Source organism: Tursiops truncatus, chromosome 5, assembly GCF_011762595.2.
Source record: "Tursiops truncatus isolate mTurTru1 chromosome 5, mTurTru1.mat.Y, whole genome shotgun sequence".
Lineage (NCBI taxonomy): Eukaryota > Metazoa > Chordata > Mammalia > Artiodactyla > Delphinidae > Tursiops > Tursiops truncatus.
In genome coordinates, this window is record NC_047038.1 from 35,961,564 (window position 1) to 35,986,472 (window position 24,909).

The window sequence follows — 24,909 nt, forward strand, 5'->3', positions numbered from 1 at the left end:
GTGTGTATATGTCAATCCCAATCTCCCAAGTTATCCCTCCCCCCCTTTCCCCCTTGGTAACCGTAAGTTTATTTTCTACATCTGTGACTCTATTTCTGTTTTGTAAATAAGATCATTTGTACCATTTTTTTTAGATTCCACATATAAGTGATATCATATATTTGTCTTTCTCTGTCTGACTTACTTCACTTAGTATGACAATCTCTAGATCCATCCATGTCACTGCAAATGGCATTATTTCATTCCTTTTAATGGCTGAGTAATATTCCATTGTATATATGTACCACATCTTCTTTATCCATACCTCTGTCAAAGGACATTTAGGCTGCTTCCATGTCCTAGCTATTGTAAATAGTGCTGCAGTGAACACTGGGGTGTGAGAGAAGCTCTTTCTTAGCTCCTAAGGAGAAACAGGAGGGGCCTAGCAACACCCTCTTCGGGCCTGTTGGCTCTGATTGGGTCATGTATCCATCCCTGAACCAGTTACTGTTAGGCGGCAGAGCCATGCAGGTGATGTGAGCCAATCAGGGCCTGCCCTGGGAACTTGGAGTGATTTCAGCCCCACCCCTCTCCTGAACCACATGGTGAGAGTGGGAGTGTGGGAGAAGGGGAAATGGATGCTGGGAGGCAACCCAGGAATGTCCAGCACACTCAGGTGTTGGGGTTTGGGGAAGCTTGAGAAGCTCATTGTCAGAGGTTTACACTTCCTCAGGTCCTCAGGGCAGGGGGCAAGATCACTAAGGGCCCAGCCTGGGGGCCAGACCAGAGTCGACAAATAGTGAGAGTAGCTGTGTGAGCTGGCAGGTCTCCTGACCTCTGCAGCCTCAGGACTCTGGCTGGGGAAATGTGACAACCTAGAAAATGTTGGCTCCACAATCTATTCCACATTGTCCATCCATTCCTGGATGCCATCTCCACTAGCGGAGACTGTTTTCTGGGAACCTTTCCCACATGATGGGGTGTAAGTCCTCTGCTCATTTTCTAGGATAAATGGGGAATCTGTGCTCTTCCAGGCTGAGAATTTGGATTTCCAGAGATGTCTTGCTTAAGATGCTGTTCTTTCTTGTGGGAGGAACTAGTGTAATGCAGTGGTGGAGACAGCGCTTCTGGGCTCCAGTGCAAAGCCAGGAGTGTGCAGCTGGGATGCTGAGGGGGACGGACTGGAGCCCTACCTGTTAACTTGTAACACCTCCCCAACTGGCACCACTGATTCCCCTCGATTTATCTTTTTCTCCTAGCATTAATCATGCTCTGATCTACTCCATGTTGACTTTTTTATTCTGTTTTCAGCTACCCTCCCCTCTGGAATGGAAGCTCTGAGGGCGGGGACTCTGTTTTGCTCATCAGTGTTTCCCAGCACCTGCTGATGGCACTCAATTCAGTATTTGTTGAATTAATTAAAGCATGTTTAAGTGGTTTCAATTAATGAGCTTTCACTGGTTCACATTGCTTCTGGATTGAACCCTGCAGTGGCAACAGTGTTTTCTGCATCATCAAGTGCTCTTCCCTACAGCGGGGAGGTGTTCCCACCTCCGGCTCTGAAGAGCGGGGAGCTGCGGGTGACCGCCACCAGGGGGAGCAGCAGGCACATTCTGCAGCTGCTGCAGGAGAAGCTGCACCGGGCACACCCTTGGCTGGAGTTCCAGGAAACTGTCATGGGGAGGTGGTTGGGGAGTATCCTTTTTTCTTCTAAAGAAAGGCCACTCAAAGAGCTTGTCAGAGCTCTGGGACTTTGCTTGAAAGCCTCAGTCTGGAGGTTGGGGGTACCATTTGCTGCCTTCTGTAAACTGTATTTTGTAAGTTTTTCATGGTCTGCTGTTTAAATCAGATAGCCTTCTGTTATGCAGGAGCTAAAGTAGATTACTAGTGGCCGCTAACATTGATTGTGTGCTTGTAAGATGCCAGGCTCTGTGCTAAATTCTTCCCGTGGTTGAAGTCTCCCCCCAGTTGGACGGGGTGTTCTCAGTGTCCCCACATTACCGAAGCTGAGGCTAAGAGGGGTGGCCCAGTCTGCCCAGAGTCACACAGCAGGTAGGGGCGGGGATTTGAGCTAGCTTCTGTCTGCCCTCAGGGCAGGGCTCCTAACTAGCATTCTCTGCTGTAGCGATGTTTCAAGTTACAATCAGCTTTAGTTTGTTACCCTCTGAGAGTGTGATGAGTGAGAAGGGCATTTGTATTAGTTTCCTGGGGCTGCCTTAACAAATGGCCACAAACTCAGTGGCTTAAAACAACGGAAGTTTACTCTCTCACTGCTCTGGACTCCAGAAGTCCAAACTCAAGGTGTCAGCTGGGCTGTGCCCCACTGAAGGCTCTCGGGGAAGACCCTTCCTTGCCCTTACAGCTTCTGATGGCTCCAAGAGTTCCTGGGCCTGTGGCTGCACCACTCCAATCTCTGCCTCCCTCTTACATGGTGATAAATGGAATATTTCCTGCCATACCAATAAACAAAGGATGTCACAGTCATCAACGACTGCAGCCCTTCAACATGAGCCGGTGAGCTCTGAGGAAACTCAAGGCTGACAAGAATACCTGCCATCTAGCAGCCCTCAGACTGCAGCCACTCCCTGCAGCGGTGAGCCCTGAGGAAACTCAGGGTGTGAAAATACAGGATACTGGCCCCAGGTAGCTGAGGTGCATATCAAAGGAATGATTTCAGTGAGCCCAGACTCTTGCATCTTCCCATACATAGGAAAGCACTAAATTCCTTTACTTGAGATATCTGGTTTTCTTTAATTAACAATCATCTTTTGACGTTCCCTACTACTTTGCCTTTGTCGCAAAAACTCCTCTATATCCTGGCTCCTCCCCTCGCCTCCTCCGAGCAGTTTCTCAGAGTTGCCTGAAACGCTGTCTCCTGGGCTGCGGTCCTCATTTTGCCCCCAATAAAACTTAACTCGCAACTCTCACATTGTGCTTTTTTTTTAAGTCAGCAATGGCCTCCCCTCTGTTTTTTTTCTTTGGTCTGCGTCTTCTCTTTGTCCTATGAAGACACTTGTCATTGGATTTAGGACCCAGCCAGTTAATCCAGGACGATTTCCTCATCTTAAGATCCTTAATTACGCCTGCAAAGACCGTTTTCCCAAAAAAGGTCCCATTCACAGATATCTGAAGTTAGGATGTGGACATGTCTGTTTAGGAACCACAATTCAAACAACTGCAATATTCATTCATTCATTTCCTCAATATTTGCACACCTAATGGAAACAAAAGTCTAGGAAAGACAGGAACTACTATTTATTGAGACCTACTATGTACATGCAGCAATTATAATTAGAGCTAATGTTTATTTTATGCCTACTGCGTGCCAGGCAGTTTTTATGTGTTAGTGTATTTCATCCTCAAAACATCCCTATTATTATCCCCATTTCACAGATGGAAAACTGAGGCTTAGGAAGAAATCAAGTAACTAAACCAAGGTGACAGAGCCAATAAGTGGTGGCATCAGGGCTAGAACCCAGGCAGTCTGGGCCCAGTGGCCTTGCTCCTAAGCAGCCTGCCTGTCTCTGCTGTACCCTTCAGCCCTCACAGCTCCCCTTCCAGGTGGATGTTCCTACATCCCCATTTTACAGGTGAGGAGCCTGAAGCTTAGAGAGGTTGAGTGACTTGCCAGAGGTCACACAGCTTGCCAGTGGGGATTAGTCTCCAGTTAATACTTTTGTACGCCATGCACAGTGCTTTTTCCTCTGTGCCACGTTGCTTTATATCAGTTGGCTTTAACCTTTACGTTGGGTAATCAAGGTAGTATCCACGTTACACTGCCTAATACAGGCCCGCTCGCGGCGGGCACTCACAGGTATGTGTTAAGTAAAGCCCCATCATACAGACTTTATCCAGATTTCGTTGAAACCATCCTTACTAAAGCATTAGTATTCTTTTCAGAACTTTTTAATGTACCTTATCTCAGATAGAATTTATTCCTAAGTCCCATGATGATAGTAATCACTGTAGCCGAAACTCTTATGGTTTTTGTCAATTAATGAAACTCTAGTACTTGGGAAATTTTCTCTTTTAACACCTGTATTAGTTTCCTAGGGCTGCTGTTACAAAGTACCATGAACTGGGTGGCTTAAACAACAGAAATTTATTCACTCACAGTTTTGGAAGCTAGAGGTCTGAAATCAAGGTGTCGGAGGACCATGTTTTCTGAAGGCTATAGGGGAGGATCCTTCCTGCTGCTTCCGGCTTCTGGAGGCTCCAGGCGTTCCTTGGCTTGTGACCACATCACTCCAGTCTCTGCCTCCATCTTCTCCCTGTGTGTCTCTCCTCTTATAAGGACACCAGTCGTTAGGGCCCACCCGACTCCACTGTGACCTCATCTTAACTAATTATATCCGCAAAGACCCTATTTCCAAATGAGGTCACATTCTCAGGTTGTAGGAAGGACATGGATTTAGGGGAGGGGCACCCCAGTATAGCACCCTTACTGGGGCAGTTTCCCAGCTGTTGGCTTTGTGTTCAGAAACAATCGAAGTGTATGGCCCGGGGCAGAAGCTCCCTCCTCCGTAAGCTTCTTTCTGCTTGGTTTCCTCTAGGGAATGTGGGGCGAGGCTGGGCTGGGGGAGCTGGGGCTCACGCTGAGGCTCGAATGTGGGGAGGCTGAGGTGCTTTGGAGGCCCCAGAAGCATCCAGTCGGCTCTCTGACCGCGGGACCCTGAGAGACGTCAGGGCGGAGGGAGGAGGTTGGAGTGTCAGCTGCACACGGGGAGTTAGCATGGGTGAGGATGCGGCTGGCTGAGGAGAGGATACAGACTGGGAAGAGAGCCAAGCCTTGGAAACTACAGATTTCGATGGTGACCAGGGCAGGGCGAGAAGAAGATGGAAACAGTGAAGTCCCACAGAGGGCGCGAGGGTGGGAGCAGTTCACGTAGCTGGAGTGGGCGACAGTGTCAGACGGGGTGAGAAGGAGAGAGGATGGAAAATTGTTCAGTGAGTTTGCGGGCCAGGAGAGCGTTGGAGACGTTAGCAAGAGCCGTTTACTGGAGGGGTGGGGACGTGGCCAGACAGGAGTGGGAGAGAGGACGACCAACTCTGTGAAGAAGCTGAGCTGCTGGAGGGCCAGGGGGTGATGGCTGGAGGGCCCTGGCAGGTCAGGATTTGACTTTATTTCATTAAGGTGAGAGAGACACGAGCACTGATCAGTTTCGAGGGTAAGTGTCTGGTTGACCATATAGGTCGTTGAACCCACAGCTCTGTGCTCCTCTGTGCTGGGGGCGGTGACGGCGGAGCAGGGCCTGGGCTGTGCACTATGGTGTCTCTCTGTCCTGTGTTGCTGAGTTCAGCTGCCCCAGGTCCATGGACCTGCTGCACCTTTCCCTGGGCCTAAGGCCAGCAAAAGAGAGCTTTCCCTGGTCACGAGCCCCTACAATTGAATGCTTATTCTTTCTCTTTCCAGATGGATGAGATCAAGGGAAAAGATCGTGTGATTCTGGCCTTGGAGAAGGAACTCGGTGTGCAGACTGGGCAGACCCAGAAGCTGCTTCTTCAGAAAGAGGCTTTGGATGAGCAGTTGGTTCAGGTCAGAGAGGCTGAGCGGTACCACGGTAGTCCAAAGAGAGAGCTCCCACCTGGCATAGGGGACATGACCGAGCTCATGGGTGTCCAGGTGAGGGGCTTATGCAAGCACTGGGGCCTCAGAGCTGACCACCTACCTGTCCTTCCTCCTACTGGTCATTCTTCTGGCGAACTTGCCTGCCTGCCTGCCTTTCCCCCACCCCTCCCCCTTCCCTCCCATCCATCTGTGCGTCCTTCCTTCCCTCCCTTACCCCTTCCTCCCCAAACGTGAGCTCAGTTGAAAAGAAATGAAAACATGAGTGCCGAGTATACAGTGAGAGCTCAGAAAGGGACCCAGTCAGATCAGGACATGACTTAAAGGCAGAGCTCTGCCCATGAGGAGAGCTCAGCCAGCAGAGAGGGCACCTGGGGCCACAGCTTGGTACTTATCAGGCACAGAGGAGGCCAAAGCTGCATTCCTTCATTCATTCCCTCATTCATTCATTCACTAAATACTCAAGTGTCTGTTGAGTGTGCTGTGTGCAGACACCACGTGAGGTGCTGGCGTCTCAGTGGTGAGTGAGGTGGGCACAGTGCCTGCCCTTGAGGAGCGTCCTGGAACTCTGTGACTGTGCCTTTGTCAGAGATGCTTGGCGGGCAGGGGTTGGGACGGGAAGGTCCCCAGATACCACGTTCAGATGTCAGGGAGCCTCTGGAGGGTTTGAGGTCTTGTCGCCTTTGAGATGAAGTCTTTCCACATGTTGCTTGATTTGGGGGAGCCCCAGCATGGCGCATGGTCCTCCTAGTGAGGAGCTCACCTTTGCCCTCAGAGTTTTCCACAAAGGGTCCACAGAGCGCTTTGACTCAGTTAAGCTTTTTCAAAGTATGTTTGTATCTTGCTTCTTTTTTAGGATCAGCATATGGACGAGCGAGATGTGCGGCGATTTCAGCTAAAAATTGCTGAACTGAATTCGGTGATACGGAAGCTGGAAGACAGAAATACCCTCTTGGCAGACGAGAGGAATGAACTGGTAATCAGCCCCCAAGAGGCAGATGGCGCCTTGGGATGCAGGAAAGCAGCCCCGGGGCCACAAACCACGCCCTAAACAGGAAGTTAACACACAGGCCATCTGGTTTTCTCTACTTTCCTTCTCATTTCTTCCTGATTAAAAATCTAACACTCGCTTGTTGAGGAAACCTGTTAGTGCCCTTGATTCTGTAGGAATTTATCCTGAGCTGACAATCAGAGAAGTTCAGTGAGGGGTGTGGAGAGGGCTTTCATTGCAGTGTTGTTTATAGTAGCAACCGAAACCGAACCAAAACAAAACCAAGCCCCACCTAAGTATTGATCAAAATAATTATGGAACATTTATGCAGTGAGTTGCGTGCAGTCATTAAGAATGATGTTATAGGTCACGTTTATTTGCCGTAGAAATTTGTTCACGATGAATTAAATGATAAAAGCAGTCTACAGAACAAAAATACATTGTCATCCTCCTGGATTTTGGAAGTTGTTTTAGGTGGTGTGATTATGGATAATTTTTATTTTTTGCTTATCTATTTACTTTCTTTTGCATAAAAGTTCACATATTTCTAATTTTAAAAGTAGTGAATGTGAACTTCTGGTTAAAAAAAATAAATCTCTAGTAAGAATAGCAATTTCTTGAATATGTTTAAGTTTGCTGGATAAACAATTAACCTAATTTTTATGTAGTGGTAGTCAACACGTACAAATGTCTTGACAAGTGTCTCGTAATATTTCTCTTTATTCTAAATTTTATTATGAAAGTAAGTGTATCAATATATTTGAAAAACATGGGAGATGAAAAGTGTTAAAAAGTGTCACCTCTTCACAATTTTAACAGGATCAGAATAAATTCATTTCCTTCCAGTATTTTTAAAGGCATATTTTTATATAGTTTTCATCAGACTGTACATCTAATATTATGTCTCCACTTTTCATTTAAATATTCATGAGCTTAAAAAAAAATCCCTCATGAGAGGCAAAATAGTTTACTAAGTGGATTAGAAAAAAAAATATCTTGCTTGAAACAATGCAAACCTTCTGAAGTGTTTAAAGTAAGAATCAATAAGCTGGCCAGCACTGGGATCTTAAAATCATGAGGTGACTTCTGTTAACAGTTTGAGGTGATTCTCACGTGTTTTTAACGCTTATGCAAATATTTTGACACCCACGAAGAGCCTTTTTTTTATTGTTTTGTGGTTACAAACGGGACATTTTCCCTGTGTAATATTGTTCTGCAACTTGCTTTTTTCGCTTGCTGTGTCAATTACAGTGCTCCCCAGCAATGCGTGAAGATCCACCTTTGTCTTTGTAACCGCTGCATCATACTCTGTTGGTTTATTGAATGGTTTATTCAACCATTCCTCTACTGGTGAAGATTTAGGCCGTTGCGCGTTTCCTTGCTGTTGTAAACAGTGCCTCACAGAAGATACATTTCTGTCTTTACCGACTTGAACCTTTATTTCTGCAGGATAGATTTCTAGAGGTACAATGTATGAGTCAAGGTACATGTTATACTTTAATGGCTACCATCAGTGTTTTATCTTAACTTTCACAGCCTGGTAACCAAAAGCAGGGGTGTGCAGTCAGTCCCTTGTGTTTGGTTCTTGGTCCTGGCACTTTCTATGTGGTACATCACCCCACCTCTTTGTAGCCAGGTTCTTTGTCTGTGGAATGGGGATGGGGATGGGCCCCCTCCTAGGGCGGTGGTGAGGGCTAAATGAGAGGGGATGCCTGGAAGGTCCGAACATCGTTTTGGACACATGGCGAGTACTTGATAGATGCAGTGGTTCTTGTGATTGTCGTGATACTGATAAATATTTTAAATTGTTTATGTTTTTCATCCATTAAAATGACCCTGCGAAGACTCTCACTATGCATTTAGTTCTCATAACAAGTCTCTGAGGCAGATACTACCATCATTCCCATCTTATAGAAGAGGGAACTGAGGCTGAAAACTCGGCGGTGGTCGTGCAGCTAGTGTGTATGTCACGGAGGACACTGTACTCAGAAGGGAAAAGAGTGGGCGCCTCTAATGGAGCAGCCTCCCAGTCCCAGCTCCCCCTCCCCCTCGCCTGTCATCTCTCGTGTCTCTGTCTCGCTGGACTGGCCTCCACACAGCAGTCAGAGGGATGGATTGTTCTAGAAGGCATTCCTGACCACAGAGTGCTCCTGCCTCAAAGCCCTGGGGGCGGCAGGAGTGTGGCTGCAGGTGGAAACAAATGGCAGAGCTCTCAGCTCCCTAAATCAGACCTCACCATGCCCGCCCCTGCTCTGCCCATCCCGCAAACTCCTTGCTCCCGCTGCACTCAGCGACGCGCCGTCTTCTTGTCCGTTCTGAACCCCTGGATGTGTGGTTCCCCGGCCTGGCGTGTCCACCGGCTCCTGTCTCACTGTGTTCTTACCTCTGTTACCGTCTTTGTCCTCTTCTCTCGTCTGTTGGACGGTCACCCCATCGTGTCATCCCTTTGACCCAACTCCCAGCACAGGGCCCGGGCCCAAGAGGGGCTCCTCAGATGCTGATGGGATGAGAGAGACTGGAAGGACACCTCGTCAGTCATAGGGACTGTGCTCAGAGGACTCAGGGCGTGGCTCCAGGGCTGGATGGAGCCCTGAGCATTGAGGCTGGCATTGAGCAGGGCCAAGGGATCGTCTGTTGTCTGAAAAGTGTTGAGCTTTCGGCTAGGTCTCTACCTGGAGAGGAATGGTGGCCAGGAGGAGCTAGGTAGCTGGAATGACCTTTATGCATATGACCCATGACCTCTGGGGGTTATGCCCGGAGGTAAAGGAAGTGTGGAAGAGGCTCAGGCCGCCCCCTTGCCGGCGGGGACGACCTGAGGGAGGTCTCTGGGCCTCCGTGTTGGGCTGCACCCCCTCCTGTTGCCCTGCCCGAGGCCCTCTCAGGCTCAGGTGGGAGCCTGCATTTGGAAGCCAGGTGTCTGTGGGCTCTTCGTGGTGTTTGCACCACCCAGGAGATGTGGTCCCAAGCAGCGGCAGCTCCAGGCCAGGGGGCATCTCCACTGGCCTCTGAGGTTGGCTCTTACAGCTGCTGCCCTCTCTGTCTGGCCGCAGCTGAAACGCTCCCGTGAGACCGAGGTCCAGCTGAAGCCCCTGGTGGAGAAGAACAAGCGAATGAACAAGAAGAACGAGGACTTGCTGCAGAGCATCCAGAGGATGGAGGAGAAGATCAAGAATCTCACGCGGGAAAACGTGGAGATGGTAAGTCATCGTCTCGGAGGCCTTGTCTCTGCCCGGGCTCCTCCAGCTCCTGGCCCTCACCGTACACGTTCCCTGGGGCCACCTCCTACCCACCTTCCCCAGGAAGCCTGCCGAGCGGTCTCAGTCTGCACCCGTCCCTCCTGCCTCTGTTCTCCACAGTTCTCAGCACTGTGGGCATCTGTGCCTGACAGAGAGCCCGGGGCAGTCAGACAGTGGGTCTCCACCCAGGGTCCTTAGGCCCAGCCCTCATTCTTTCAGCTTCCTCATCTGTGAACTGGGAAGGAAAATATCAGTGCTGTGGGTTTAAGGAGAGGATGAGTGATGGCGTAAAACATTCTCACAGAAAACCCGGTGCACTGACGAAGCTCAGTACGTGAATGATTACAATTTTGCTCTGAGTGCTTTGAATTTGGGCCTTTTATTTGCTCCAACAAGAATGACTGGTCTTTGTGGTCAGGGTGGTGTCTTGCAGTTGATGGTTTAAGGAATACTCTGAGGTTCATTGTCTAAACTAGTGTCAGTCATGCCCATTTTACAGCTGAGAAGACTGAGGCTCCGGGAGACAGAACACCCTTCTCCCACGCCCTGGCAGGTCCAGGTGTGAGTGTGTGTCGTTACCATGTGTTCCGTGCTCTCTTTCCCCAGCGACCAAGCTTTCCAGGCTTGGTGCAGACACCCACCTCTCCCCACCCCAGTGCCCACCCAGCCCTTCCTGTCAGCGTCGGGCACAGTCAGCCACACCTCGGGCCTGACTCTGGTCTGCAGCTGTCCACTCCTCCAGCTTGACGACCTGGGGGCTCTCATCCCTCCCTCCATTCTTCCATCCCATATCCCCAAGCCCACACTCCATGCCCTGACGCGCACGGTGGCTTCCTATCAAGTGTTGTGGATGAGTGGCCCTGCAGTGCCCTCTCTTCCCTTGGCCGCAGAAAGAGAAGCTGTCGGCACAGGCGTCCCTGAAGAGGCACACTTCCTTGAATGACCTCAGTTTGACGAGGGACGAGCAGGAAATCGAGTTCCTGCGCCTGCAGGTGCTGGAGCAGCAGCATGTCATCGACGATCTCTCGCTGGTATGTCTGCATGAGCGTGAGCGACAGCCCTCCGTGGGGCGCATGAGACCCAGGCCCCGGGAATGGCAGCAGGGCTGCAGGGCGATGCTGCTGGCAGGGTGGGATCTCACAGAGCTCCTCCTGGTGATGGGCACCTTCCCCCTTTGTTCTTCCAGAAAGCAGCCTCCACTTGTTTATATGACATCACTGGTATCTGGGAGCGGTTTTCATGGCTGCTCTTTTTCTCAAATCTTATCCCTAGTTTGCTGCCATTGAGAAGCAGCATCAGTTTTTTAAAAAGAGCCTTCTGGCCTCTACAGAGTGGGCATGATCTGTCCCCAAGAAATCTATTTTCTTTTCTTCTAGCCTAGTTGTTGCAGACTGTGAACTTGAAAACTGGAACCTTGTGATCAGAGCAGAATTTGAAGGACTTGTTAAGACTGTGTGTGTGTGTGTGTGTGTGTGTGTGTGTGTGTGTGTGCGGGGCATCATTAAGGGGGTTGTATGTCTTAAGTAGGTGGAGTGTTACACCCAGAGAATTCTGCACCTCTTTGTGGAAGGAGCTTAGGAACCAGGAAGGGAGCATCTATAGTGAGCTTTAGTTGCATCTTAGAAGCAAAGTGTGTTCTGCTTGCCCAAGGGGGTATGTGATGCTTCCGTTAGTGGATCTTCAAAAAGTAGAAAAGCCAGTGATCAAAATTATAGAAAAGGCTTTGACTGTAATTGTCCAATTCATTTTGCTTTCCTATCTCTCTATCTCTACTCCTTCCTTCTCTCCTTCCACTCACCCATCCATCCTCCCTCCCATCCCTCCATCCATCTTCCCATCGTCCCCTTCCTCCACCCATCCCTTCTTCCCTCCATCCCACCTTCATTCCAACCATCATCTAATCATTTATCCTTCCATTCATCTTTGCTTCATTACACGAAAGTCTTTATGCCACATAAGATGAAAAAAACACACTCAACAAAACAATGATAGAGTTGAAAGAGGAAGATTAACAGATAAGACTAGAGAAAATGAAGATAGCAGCATCAGTTAAGATCAGCAGGGACACATGGGTGGACCATATGGGCTGTGGCCAAGCACCAGATTTGTCTCTGGGTTTCCTGGCAGCCAAAGAGAATAGGAACATTTGATTAGGAAGGAGAGAATTTACTGGTTTTATCTGGGGCAGAATGCTGCTACTACTCGATGGATGCCATTTCTACTGACAAGAACCACAGGTACCCACAGTCTCTGAAGGGCGTGTTCCAGTCCATATAGCAAAGGAAGAACCTGAGAGTCAGAGAAATGAGGTGTGTCACCTGACCAGGAGGAGGCCCCATGGGGACTTGGCCCCAGCTCTGTCTGAGATCAAAGCTGCAAGCTTTTTTATTTTCTGCTGGGATCACTGACAGCTGATGTCTAGTCAACACTGCCTAAAGTTTTATAGCTTACAGCCCCAGAGACAGACAGGCTGGAGTTTTACAAGATTGGCAAATCTTGGCATTTTTTCTGGGATGGTCCATGTCCAGTTAACGGCATGGCTCTGTAGCTGTCAGTTCTGAGAAGCAGCCATGCCTTGGGTGCTCAGAACCTGGACTGACCCAGGCCTGGTGCAGACAGGTAGGCACAGCAGCATTGTAAGTTATGCCCTCTGAAGTCAGCTGGGTTGGTGGATGTGATGTGAGGCTGGCTGAAAATCCCAACAGTTGTGTTTCCTTCTAGGAGAGAGAACGGCTCTTGCGCTCCAGAAGACATCGTGGGAAGGGCCTGAAGCCACCCAAGGTGAGCGTGCGAGGGCGCAGCTGCCCTGCTTTGGCTCCATGCCAGCGTCTGCAGGGCGGATGGTCCAGGCATAGGGGGAGAAGCGAGCAATCCATAGAGGAGCCCTAAAGGCAGACACACTCACATCTCTGCATATTCGATGGTGAAAAACCTGTTATAACTACCTCTGAAAGCAACGTGGGGCTGCTTACTGTAATTTATTCATGGAAAATTTACAGATGAATTCTGTATTTAGGTCTCAGGGGATGCACACCCCAAATTAAAAACTTAAATACTTAGACCTTTTGAAGGATTTAAAAGACACTTAGTCTTGGTTTATAACATCTATATCCTGTTTTGAAAAATCAGGAGCTTCGGGCTTTTTTGGAATGATACAGGATGCGTTCTTTTTGGAAAATGTGGTTTTGCCCATTTTATAGAGATGGTGTCCAAACGTCCAGTGAAGAGAGCAGAGCTGGGTTTGGAAAACTCGGATGCCCACAGAGACCAAGCTGGAAATTAAAAGAACAAATTGGTATTTAAAAAGGACTTAGTTTGCATTAATACCCGTAAACATTTTTCACTTCCATGAAGATGTGGGCCTGTTCTCCTTTTTATTGAACCAGATGCCCCTCATGGTTTATCTTTGGGTAGAGATATGGTTGTAGAGAAATATTTCTCTCCTATAAAGAAAACAGCAGTGCAGATGTCTTACTGAATGATCACTAATATATGGCTTTGGTGTCAGGGTGACAATAGGGAGTGGTGGGGACTGTGGAAAACTGGCCCCAGACTATCAGTTGCTATAAGAAAGTGAGCCAGGTGGTATCAGATATTCCAGTCATTCAAGAGAAGTGGGGCTCCTTATGCATTAGTTTCCTAGGGCTTTTGTAACAAAGTACCACAAACTGGGTAGCTTAGAACAACAGAAATGTGTTATCTCAAGGTTCTGGAGTCTAAAAGTCTAAAATCAAGGTGTTAGTAGTGCCGTGCTCCCTCTGAAACCTGTAGGGGAATCCTTCCTTGCCTCGTCTGAGCTTCTGGTGATTTACTGGCAATCTTTGGCTTTCCTTGTCTTAAAGCTGCATAACCACAATCTCTACTTTTGTTGTCACGTGCCATGTTCCCTGTATGTCTCTGTATCACGTGGCTATCTTCTTATAGGGGCACCAGTCACATAGGGGTCCACGCCACTACAGTGCGCCCTCATATTATTGCAATGACCTTATTTCCAAGTGAAGTCACATTCTGAAGTACTGGGGGGTTAGGACTTTAACATATCTTTTTTGGGGGACTCAGTTCAACCCGTAACACCTTTATGTAAAATCTAAGGGTTGTAAATATTGGTGCAAATTGTTTATAGTATACTCTGTGGGCCAAATAAAATATATCTGTGGACCGAATTTAAATATATATATTTTATTATGGAAGTAGTATAACCACATTGTAGACTATCTGGGAGACAAGGGGTCCATCACAGCGGTACCTCCCCAGTGCAATCAATGTTGGCATTTTAACGCAATCTCCGTTCCCCCCATCCTCATTCTGCTTCCATTTTTTTTAAATAATGTAACTGTAGGGCTTCCCTGGTGGTGCAGTGGTTGAGAGTCTGCCTGCCGATGCAGGGGACACGGGTTCGTGCCCTGGTCCGGGAGGATCCCACGTGCCACGGAGCGGCTGGGCCCGTGAGCCATGGCCGCTGAGCCTGCGTGTCCGGAGCCTTGCTCCGCAACGGGAGAGGCCACAACAGTGAGAGGCCCATATACCGCAAAATAAATAAATAAATAATGTAACTGTAATTGTAGAATACACTTTTGCACCCTGGGTGTTTACTTACTACTATACTAAAAAGCATTTATCCATGTTATGCTGCTGTCATCATAAATGTGAATGTTCATGGCTACATAATCCATGGAGTGGATGGGCTATAGACTTGTTTACTGTCCTGTGTCTGCCGAGCATGTTTGCTTCCAGCTCCTCACGGTTGTGAATAATGCTGCAGTAAATGTGTCTATGCTTAGCAGACCACTCTTCACGGGCCAGTTCTGCTGGATTCCCTGAGTGCTGAACATCTCATTGGGTGACCACCCTTTCTGTCTTCCTGGACTTCCTTCTTCTGTAAATGTCGCCACAGCGAACTCTTTTTGTCCAGAAAACTGTGTCCATAGTCTGGATCGTTCCCGTGGGTAGATTTCCAGAAGTCAAAATGTGGGTCAGAGGGTGTGAAGGCTTCAGTCAAGAACATTCGCCCCCAGCCCCCCACCCCTGCTTTATAGAAGGGTTGCGTCATTTTGCACAGTTGCCAGTAATGTACACCAATGCCATTTTCACCACAGGACGTATGTTTAAAAAGCAACAATCTAAAGGTGTTCAGTTTGTTGCACGAACTGGATGTGCTGCGGCCTCATATATCCCAGAAAGGTTTTCAGGAAACCCACTTTGGAGCCGTAACTATATTTTTCAAACCTTATCAGAATGCCTGGAATAAGAGAAGATTATGTTTCCCCTTTTCCTGTTTCTGAATGTGTCTATGGGAAGAAACTTTACAGAGGCCTAGAATGGGCTTGGGATTTGCTAGGCTTGCATGTACAGCCGGCAAGGAGGGCAGCACCTGTGTCCTGCTCACCACGTCCTGGTCACTGCCTGGCACAGAGTGGGTGGCCCTAAATAGCTGTTGACTCAATAAACAAATTGCTTTTACTGGAATGATACATTTGCCTGACACTGGGTCTTCTCAGGATGGGGATGTTTGGTCACTGTCATTGCAATAGTTTTATGCCACTGGAAGGTGGAGTTTGGGAACTTCTGTGGGAAATTTCCTGACCTGATTCAGGGTCTTTCCCACTTACTATGACCCACCAGCATCTTTCTTTTTCTCAAGGTTCAGTGTACAGCTGTTTCCCTTATGCTACTGCTCAATCCCAGCTTGTCGGGGCTGGATGGGATGTTATCTGGGTCCATCGGGGACCCGGTTAGGTTTTTAATTCTGTAGGGCTGCCTCTCAAGCTGGGCAACTTCCCTTCCTCCTCTCCACAGGCCGCAGGGATTCAGTACTTTCTTTTCTCTCCTTAAATGCCTCCATCGCACTCTGTCCCTTATGCATCCACGCACTTTACCGCTTTGTCCGGGTCCTTGCATGACACAGTGTCATGGTGAGCGCATTGAAGTGTCCAGAATTTTCTGGAAGTCTGACAGCCATCCCTGCTCTCTGGCTGTTGCAAGCCTCCCTGGACTCTGCAGTTCCCCCGAAGGGGCTCCTCTAATTCCACACCCACAGCCCAGTTGCTGCAGAAGTGCTGAGGGGAGAGCAGTGATGCCAGCCCTCATCTTCCAGGGGACCATCCTGTCCCCGAGGGCTGCTGACCTGTCTCATGGGTCTTCTGGGGACAAGACTGGTGTTGGCTGTCCCTGCCCGGGGACCCTGCTAGTTCAGCCCCGGGTGGAGGTTGCAGGAGAATGACCCTGAGCGGTTCCTCGGGCCCTAGCCAGGGAGGGGGACTTGCTCTGCAGAAGGTCTGATCAGGGCCTAACTGGAATCAGAGCCCCGCCATGGAGTGGCAGGTGGTAGGGGGTCAGCTCGTGCGGCCTGGCAGCAGAGAGCTGTGTCTTAGGAGAGAGCTGGGTGCGTGAAGAATGGCTAAAATTAGTACAGTTTGCTCACGCACCTTGAAAGGGGGGCTGGGATCTTGGATGAGGCTCAGAAACCGTAGCCTGGAACAGCGTGGGGGTCACACCGGCTCCTAGCTGTGTGGCCTTGAACTCTGGGAACCTCGGTTTCCTGGTTCTTACAATGAACATCACACCCATGAGATTAAAGGTAGCTTCTGGCTCCATGCCTGTTGTGTCGTCAGGGATCAATAAATTATAATTTCTCTTTCTCCCTTCATCTTAAATCAGTAGCTTTCTTTTGGAGGGCCTTTTAGATGCAGGTTCCCGGGCCCTGCCCCTCCCCTCCCCCCCACTCTAATTCACGTCACCATCTTTTAGATAGAGACAGTCTCAGGTAGCAGTGAGGTGACATCTCGATGCCCTGTAGACAGCAGCCATCCTTTGAGGGGAGGTTGGGAAACATCAAAGCACCACCTGAGAATAGGCCCTTCCTTGGGTTCAAGCATCTGTTCTGTGGTCCCCGCTCCCAAATGGACCAGGGGTCTGCTGTCACCAGGACACAGTTCACACCTGGGGAGCTTCTGATACGTCACTCCTGCTCAGTGGCTCCTGCATCCATTCTGATAGGACACCTAGGGCCTATCCAAACTTGACCTTGTGCCTCCGAGGCCAAGCCTGCGGCCTTGTGGAGGGAAGGACCAGGGTCCCAGCAGCTGCTCTGGCACAGAAGCCAGGGTGCCGCACCTTAGCCTAGCTGGATGCCAGGCACTTTCCATCACGTGGATACATTTCCCATTTTTAAGTAGCCAAAGGAATCTTTTTTCCCCTTTCTGGTTGTTTCCACTTGACTTTGTTCCTGTTACAGCCCTTCCCCATGGCTCTGTCATCAGCCTTTGAGTGTGGAGAGGGCTGGATCCTGCCTCGTTCGTCCAGTTATGAGCAGCTCCCAGCACAGCACCCGGCCCACACAGTGGGGCTCGATCACATTGACTAAGTGAGCTATACTTCCTTTCAGTCCTGCTGGTCTGTGAGGCTCCCCGCGTGGCAACGTGCAGCCGAGGGCTTTCGCTGGGTGTTTCATTCCCTGGACAGGACAAAGGCTTGTCCCTTCCAGGCTGGGCAGCACCCCGTCACTTGTTCCCTCCTCCATAACCCGGTCAGGCAGTTGGCTGAGCTCTACATCAGTAGTACATGAGGCCCCCAGGAGCTGCTCCAGGCGCCGCCTGCTGGGTTTTGGGGGCTGTTTGGTAAAGGACTCAGGAAGAGATTCGGGTCCTGCAGATAAAACATGGGGATGATTTTGAAGATGCAGGGCAGCTGAGTAGCTAGCCGCACACGCAGTCTGCACTGTCCCGACCTGGGGCAGCATTGCAGGTTGCTGGGCAATGGAGGGAGGAGAGAAAGCAGAGCTGGGGGCCTGACCTGGCTGCAGAGCCTGCCCAGGGCACCTCATCCCACATAGCAATGCCCATGGGGACATCCAGGCCATACCCGAAGACTTTGGAATAGATAGGAGGTGATGGTGGTTCTAGGCAATGTATTCTAGCAGGGCAGGAATCCCCAACACGGGGAGTGAGCATGGGGGTGAGCCTCAGTCTTCGGAGAGGAGCCAGCTGAAAGGCGGGTCTGCAGCTCCTGGCCTCCTGCCTGGTGTTAGGAGGGGATCCCAGACCCAGTGCTGAGGAGCTTGAGGCAAAGCTCCCTGATTCCAGACCCTCCTCTCTAGGCCTCTGCTTCCTCATCTGTCTCCACCATCTTCCTTTGGGCCCTCATCTGCTGTCCTGGGGTTATTGCCACAGCTCCCTGGCTGCTCCCCTGCTTCCAGCATCTTCCTCCCCCAAGAGCTGTTCAGAACAATCTTTTCATGGCACACGTCTGACCCTGCCACCTTCTTCTTAGAAACCCTCCACTGGTTCCCCATTTCTTCTGGGACCTGGTCCCGCTTGCCTCCTGCCCAAGGCCTATGGTGGCTCGTGTCCTCAGTGGGCTAGGTGGTGAAGGCCAAGGTGGTGCAGCTCTCAGCCCTTCCCCTCCCCCCATCTCTCTCGCCATTGCTCCATCATCCGTGGAGCATCTGCCTTGGGCACAGCACAGCGTCAGGTGATGGGTGCAGAGGGGTGCCTCCGCTCTTGAGGAACTTGCAGCAAAGGTGGGTCTAAGTAGGTCCAGGAGGCAGCCCCACTGGACATGTGTCATGGTGTCCACAGAGCCAGGAATCTGCTTGCAAGGCAAAGGTTGTCTTTCATTTTTCTTGAGGGTTCAGGTGTAGAGCAGCTCAGAGAGAAATCAGTCTTTAGGCTTATCACAGAACTCAACAGTTTGCAGATGACTTGATTTCTAGGATTATCTCCCTCTTCCCCATTAGCCAGGATTTTTTCTGTTGCTAGCGTCAAAAACTCAAAGTCATTTAAACAAAGAAAAAAATTTGTATAACTGAGAAGTTTAGACTGGTTTCAGGCATGGCTGGATCCAGATGCTCACATGATATTGCCAGGTACCTATCTCCATCTTTCAAATGTACTTTCCTCTGGACTGGCCTCTTTCTCAAGCAGGCTCTCCCATGTGGTGGCCCAAACAGCTTTAGCAGCTTCAGGCTGGCATTATACCTGTCTAGCAACCTTTGTGGTCAGAGGGTGTCTCTCCTTAGTGGTTCCAGCGAAAGTCCCAGAGCTGGTGCTCCTTAGCTCAGCCTGGTCACAGGCCCATGCCTGAACCAGTCCCAGCTCTGCCTGGGTGGCAGCTCATTTGGAAGGATGACTTAAAGACTTAGCACTAAGTTCCATTGTATGCCATGGCTACGTAGCTCATATCATGGCTACTTTGAAAGGAGCAGAGTATCAAACATTATTGGAGTTAAAATATGTATGAACCTGGCTATGTATATTTTTTCTTTTGTGAATTAATGTTGCTTTACTACCTTTTAATGTTGCTTTACTACCTTCCAAGTTGCAGAAGTTTTACTTTTTAATGGTAAGATGCCCTTTTTTAAACCCTCCATTAGGAGGGTTTTTTTTCTTTTGATCTTATGCTTAGAGAAGTCTGCAAGAAACGCAAGGCCCTCGTAGGTGCCACACGGTGGGAAACTGAAGACCTCTCTAGTTGCAGTTTTTCTGTTGGATGATGGTTTCTTTCGGTTCGTATAAATGATAAAAACAAATACTTACAGAAGAATTGCTGAGAACCCATGAGTTTAACTAGTCCGGGGCGTGTACAGGGTGGACGGGGATCAATAGAGAAATTTCCCAAGCCTCCTCATTTTGGGCTCTGGTCGTGAAGAAGCCTCTCTCAGCTTCATGGTTGCTAGCGCTGTTCCCGGGGGCCCTTGTGATCATCCAGGGACCCGGGCCCATGGAATGGCCCCGACAGCAGGGCGGCTCAGGGAACCTGGGGTCTACAAGGAAAGCCCCCAGAGAATAAGCCAGCCTGGAGGCCGTCCTCTGTGACTGACACGCCCAGGCCCGGCCCCTGGAAACCGGCTCCTCTCAGCCCACAGATCTGCCCCAGAGCTGGCATCCCTTTTAATAAAGGTGCATCTTCCGGAGTATCTTCATTCTCAGAGCTCTGCAGCAGAGAAGGAAGACAGTGGGCTTGTGTGGTCGAGGGAAGGAGAATGCTCTGGGGAAGAATCGGTGCTTCCTCCTAGGACTTGAGAGAGACCTAGAAATTGATGGCAATGATATGGCTTTCGGCTCCCTCGACACACACGGCTGGTGGGTCCTGCAGCCCCTCCCCGCCATGGAGTATATCCTCTTTGTGCTGTACTTCTCCTTTTTCCTCTGTCTCTGCGCCCTGGTGTGCCTCTACTTTTCTGGCTGCCAGGAGATGACCTATAAGCGTGACGGTGAGTGGCCAGCTTTGGGGGATAAGTTGTGGCTATGTGAAAGTAAGTGGCTATGATCGGGGAGCTCCTTCCTGTGACCACGATTGTTGGGAATGACACAGATGAGGAGAGAGGAGGCTGAGAGAGGCTGGAGTCAGTTGAAGGGTTGTTTATTTGGGGGGTGCCTCGCCTTTTCCTCTCCATCCCATGTGATCTGCTAAGAATGAGCGTCTATTCAGCACATAAATGGAGAAGAAATGTTTATTTTTCTGTCATTTTTTGCCCAAACTGCATTTCAAGCATTTGGATTAGTTAGTAAAAAGGTGTCAGCAAGGCAAGACTTTGGTGGTAAAGAAAATAGAAGTCTGGAGGAGTGCGCCCCTTTTATACAGAAAATGCACTTGGAATGGGCAAAGATGGAAATTTTATGCTCCTGAAGTGTCTTTTCATAAGAAATTCCCAGAGAATTTTTGAACAATGGAGGCTCCAAAAAATCGATGGTTTCTTTCATGCTCGACTTTTTAAAAGCCCATTATGAGCCGAGCATTTGAGGAAACAGTATTTGCAGGTGATTTTCCTCTCATTCCTTGGAGGCTGGTGTGGTGTTTTGTGTATAGGAAAATGCAGTGGAAGGCAGCGTTGCTTAGTCTCCAAGAAGACAGCCACCAGATTTTCACTTGAAACATTAAAATGTCTTTTTCTATCTTGTTGTTTTATTAATAAAGGCATAAATATACATAGTACATTCTGGCTTCCCATATAATACAGTCACTTAAAAAAACTAACCCTCAGAGGAAACAAACTAACCTCACCCATAAGTTAGACAAGGTGGGGGGCAGGTCATGGTCAGCTCACTGCTGCCCTGGAAATTGTCTGTGCTGTGTATTTGCGGATTCGTCTCCTTTCTGATTGTGGGGGTATAATTTGATCCTTTTGTGTTTGATCCCCACTCTCAGAGCCGCTTCCTCCTTCCCTCACTGCAGCACGCTTCCTAGGGTTCTTGGTCTCTGGGCCCACATGATACTTCGGGGGCTCCCCTTGAGTCTGGGCAGGTCTGCTTTAAATGCGCGGCTGCGGCGTCTGTAGTTAATACACTGTACTAGGGCTCAGTAATTGAGTACTTAACTCGCAGTCCCGCAAGTGTTCAAAAAGCGGGTTGTCCTAGGTAATGGAACACTGAGCCATCACCTCCCAGCATGGCCCACGACGCCTGCAGTGAGTGACCACCACTCAGCATTGCGTCCTGGCCGTGCGGAGACTGTGAGGCTTGATGCTTCCTGGGGCTCCATCGGTGTGCCAGGCGGGGCCCTCCCCGCATCACGGCTCGCTGCCACTCAGCACAACAGGCCTGTCCCCAGAGGCCTAGCAATTAGCAGTGTTTACAAGAAATGAGGTCAGCTGAGTGGCTGCCCAGAAAAATAAGGAGCCTGAGGCTCGGGTGAGCTGCGTGTGCGCAGAGGAGCTGAGCGCCGTAAATGCTTCCGCCATCAGATGTCATAGCCACAGCTCCCTGGAGATGGAACATCTGGAACATCGTTGACACTTGAACTCAGGTGGGGTTTCCCAACCCAGGGGCAGGGGGGATTTGAGTGTAGGATTGTCTCCTCCAACCTCCACTCAGAAAGGAGCCTAATAGGGCCTCACATTCCTACCTGGCGGACTCACCTGGGGTGCACAGTCAGGTGGAGGCCCAGCTGATGCTGGCTGTATGAATGAGGGAAGGGAGGTCACGTGCAAACCCGACACTATTTGTGGGTAAACAGGTTTGTTTGGCATTGAGTTCATTGCAAATACTCATTGAACAACCGATATTTCTTGAGTGTGTCAGGTCCTGGGCTACAGTGGGGAAGAGAAGAGCCCAAATCCTTGCTCTCATGGAGCAAAATCCCTGTCCTCATAGGGCCTATATTCTAGAGGAGAAAGACAGCTAATAGACACGTAAGCAAAATATGTCTTATGTTAGGTAGTGATGAGCACTATGGAGAAAAATAAAGGAAGGAGAACAGAGGTTGAGGTGGGGATAGGTTAGTCAGGACTTTGATGTGGTGGTCAGGGAGGTCTTTTTTAATGTTACATTTGTGCAAAGACTTGAGGGAAGGGAGGGAGAGAGCCTTGTGCATTCTGGTGAAGAGCATCTAGGCAGTGCAAAGGCCCTGTGGCAGGCATGTGGAAGATGCAGGGGTGTGCTTGGCAGTGTGGCTGGAGCCCAGTGGTCTCCAGGGCCTGTGGACTGCAGTGTGGATTGACTTTTACTGAGGTATGGTGCAGAGCCGGTGGGCTTTGAGCAAAGGACCAACGCAACCTGACTCTTGTTTCAAAATAGTTCATCTGACCACCAGGGTTTGGGACAAGGGCAGGAGCCGGAAGGACAGTAGGAGGCAGTTTTTTAAATTTCGGTGAGAGACGATGGTGGCTTGAGCCAGGAGGGAGGCGCTGGTTCCTGGAGGATTGGATTCTGGGCTGAAGATGGAGCCAACAGGATTCCTCCCAGAGGCATGGAACATGGGGGGCGGGGCGGGGCGGGAACCTAGGTTTTTGGCCTGAGGAACTAAAAGTATGGAGCTGCCGGTGACAAGCACATTAGACTGTGGGAACAGTTGGTTTGGGGGTGCCCACTAGCCACCCATGGAGCTGTTGAGGAGATTATTTGGGAGTTCACGGGGCAGTACCTGCCCCTCCTGTATTAAATAAACAAAAAGGAGCGCAGGGTGAAAGCAGTTTGCAGAAACACGAACGCCAAATGCAAAGCCATTGTGGGTGACAGCGGTGGTCAGGTGCCTCCAGCACAGCCTCTTGAGAGACACTAACCGCACGAGATGACAAAGGAGCCCCTTCTTCTCCCTTCCTGATTCTGAATTATTTCCTAATCACGTTATTGATTGTGGTACCAACCACATTTTTCTTACATCTGGGCACATGAGACTGTACACAAGCATTAGCCCCAACAGAGTGGGAGGCGCCCTGCGCATGTGGGGAGCGCCCTGACCCCTCCCTCTGTGTATTGCAGGGGGGCAGGCGGGGAGGGGGATCTGGGAGGAGCCGGTTCAGATGAATGGGTAGGAGCCTGGACTTGGCTCTGGATTTAGTTATAGTTCTTTCTTCATGGTCAAGAGTATTCATTGATTGTAAAAACAAATGAAAATCCTTCTTTGAGGCTATTTTGGGGAAGAAAAGCGCCAGTGTTTCTGGACAAGGGATGTTGATCTGGTGATTGTGAGTTGACATCTGCAGCCCCAGGGGACAGAAGCTCTTTGTGGTAGCGACCAGGCCTGGTTTTGGTCTAGTTGTAGCCCCCAGGCCCAACCTAGTGTCTGACCCATAGAAGGCGCTCAGTCAGGTGTTTGCTGAATGAATGAATGAATGAATGAGTGAACGAAGCCCCATCTCCTGTGATATTTGGGGTGGGAGAAGTGCTGGGCAGGGTAACCGGGAGGCCAGTACACAGAGCATTTAAAATTGCCTCTGAATCTGAATATTGGATGTATGTGGGTCTGTTACACTCTTCCTTCTCATTTTGTAAGTGTTCCAAGTTTTCCATGACAGACGGTTAAACTAAAATTGCCTCACGGGGAACGTCTGGTGAGGACCTGGGGCCCACACTTGTCCAGCTGGAGTCCCAGGGTCCACCCGTGGACAGTCTGCCTCACCACCTTCCCCTGTGCCTGGTCTAGAACACCACGTCTCACGTGGCTCCCCTCCCCGCAAGGATGCTGCTCACTCGTACTGCCCTGGGCGTGGTGCTTGGTGACCTCACTTTGTGCCCACAGGTGAGGGGGGGGGGGGTCCCATGTCTGTCCGATGGAGAAAGTAGCTGGCGCTCAGAAGGGCCAAGGGGCTGACTTGCAAAAGGTCATCAGCTCATGCGCCTGGAGCCAGGGCTGGGCCAGCACGCTCTGCGGCAACCCTCCACCCTCTGACCACCTTTGGCGCCCCCTTTCTCCCCCAGCCAATCCCGGACAGACCCTACGACCCACCTCCTGGGATGCCCCGTTGGCCCAGATGCCCATCGTAGCCCCCTCTGCCCCAGGGAAGACGGGATGGAGGATCCAGGTGATTCTGAGTCCCCTCCTCATGTCATGCAAATTGCCTCTTACAGAAGCATGTTGTGGAGACATTTTTTGGATTTGACGAGGAGTCTGTGGACTCGGAAACATTGTCAGAGACGTCCTGCAACACAGACAGGACGGACAGGGCTCCGGCCACGCCCGAGGAGGACTTGGACGACGTAAGCAGACCTCACCCTGGGGATGCTTGTACGGCGCCTCCCGCCTCTGGCCGCTGCAGGCATTGCTCCCTCACTGTGAGGCACGAACCCTGCAGGACCTGTGTGATCACAGTCCAGCGTCCAGGAAAGGTGGTCCCCACTTTCACAGGTTCCGAGAATGGTGATGGGGGCGCTGGCAGCACGTGGGGACCCCTTCCTTCCCCAGCACGGCTTTCACACAGGAGATCCGTGGCCACTGCGTTGTTGCTTACCCTTTGTCATTGAAACTGCTGAGTGGCGGGCTGTTCCTCGTCCCCCTGTGCTCACACACGCACATGCATGCACACGCACACAGACACACACACCACCCATGTATATGAAGATGGCATATCATTGTAGGAGAGGATCCAAGCAGCACTGAGAAGGGTAGAGAGCAGAGTGAAAGCCACCTGGAGCCTCTCATCGTGGCTCAGCGCCCTCACGCTTTCCTGACTCTCCATCTGTGCACGCCCGCGTCCGTGACCGTGGCTCTGGTGAGCTGGAGCCACAAGGGAGGGAAGAGTAGCTTCACTTTCCCCCACCTCCCCCACCTGGTGGGGTTCACTCAGGAAACCCCATGAAACGTGATCACGTCAGACACATGCTTTTTGATTTGCTCTTTTCACCAAGAATGTGTAACAGGCATCTTTTGACACCAAACACTGTGTTGCACATCACCCTCTGTCACGAGCAGATCCTCATGGA

General features: G+C 50.2%; 1 protein-coding gene across 3 annotated transcripts in view; it reads left to right on the forward strand.

The window, feature by feature from the left end:
* JAKMIP1 (janus kinase and microtubule interacting protein 1) overlaps positions 1-24,909 on the forward strand; it is a 101,170-nt gene that overhangs the window by 68,815 nt on the left and 7,446 nt on the right. For 2 of the 3 annotated variants that reach the window (XM_033856828.2, XM_033856829.2), the window contains exons 4-9: positions 5,393-5,602; positions 6,402-6,521; positions 9,587-9,733; positions 10,663-10,803; positions 12,494-12,553; positions 24,058-24,186. In XM_033856828.2, the coding sequence (XP_033712719.1) occupies positions 5,393-5,602; positions 6,402-6,521; positions 9,587-9,733; positions 10,663-10,803; positions 12,494-12,553; positions 24,058-24,186 (807 nt within the window). The remainder of the gene's footprint in view (positions 1-5,392; positions 5,603-6,401; positions 6,522-9,586; positions 9,734-10,662; positions 10,804-12,493; positions 12,554-24,057; positions 24,187-24,909) is intronic. The other variant, XM_033856830.2, reaches the window with a different exon arrangement.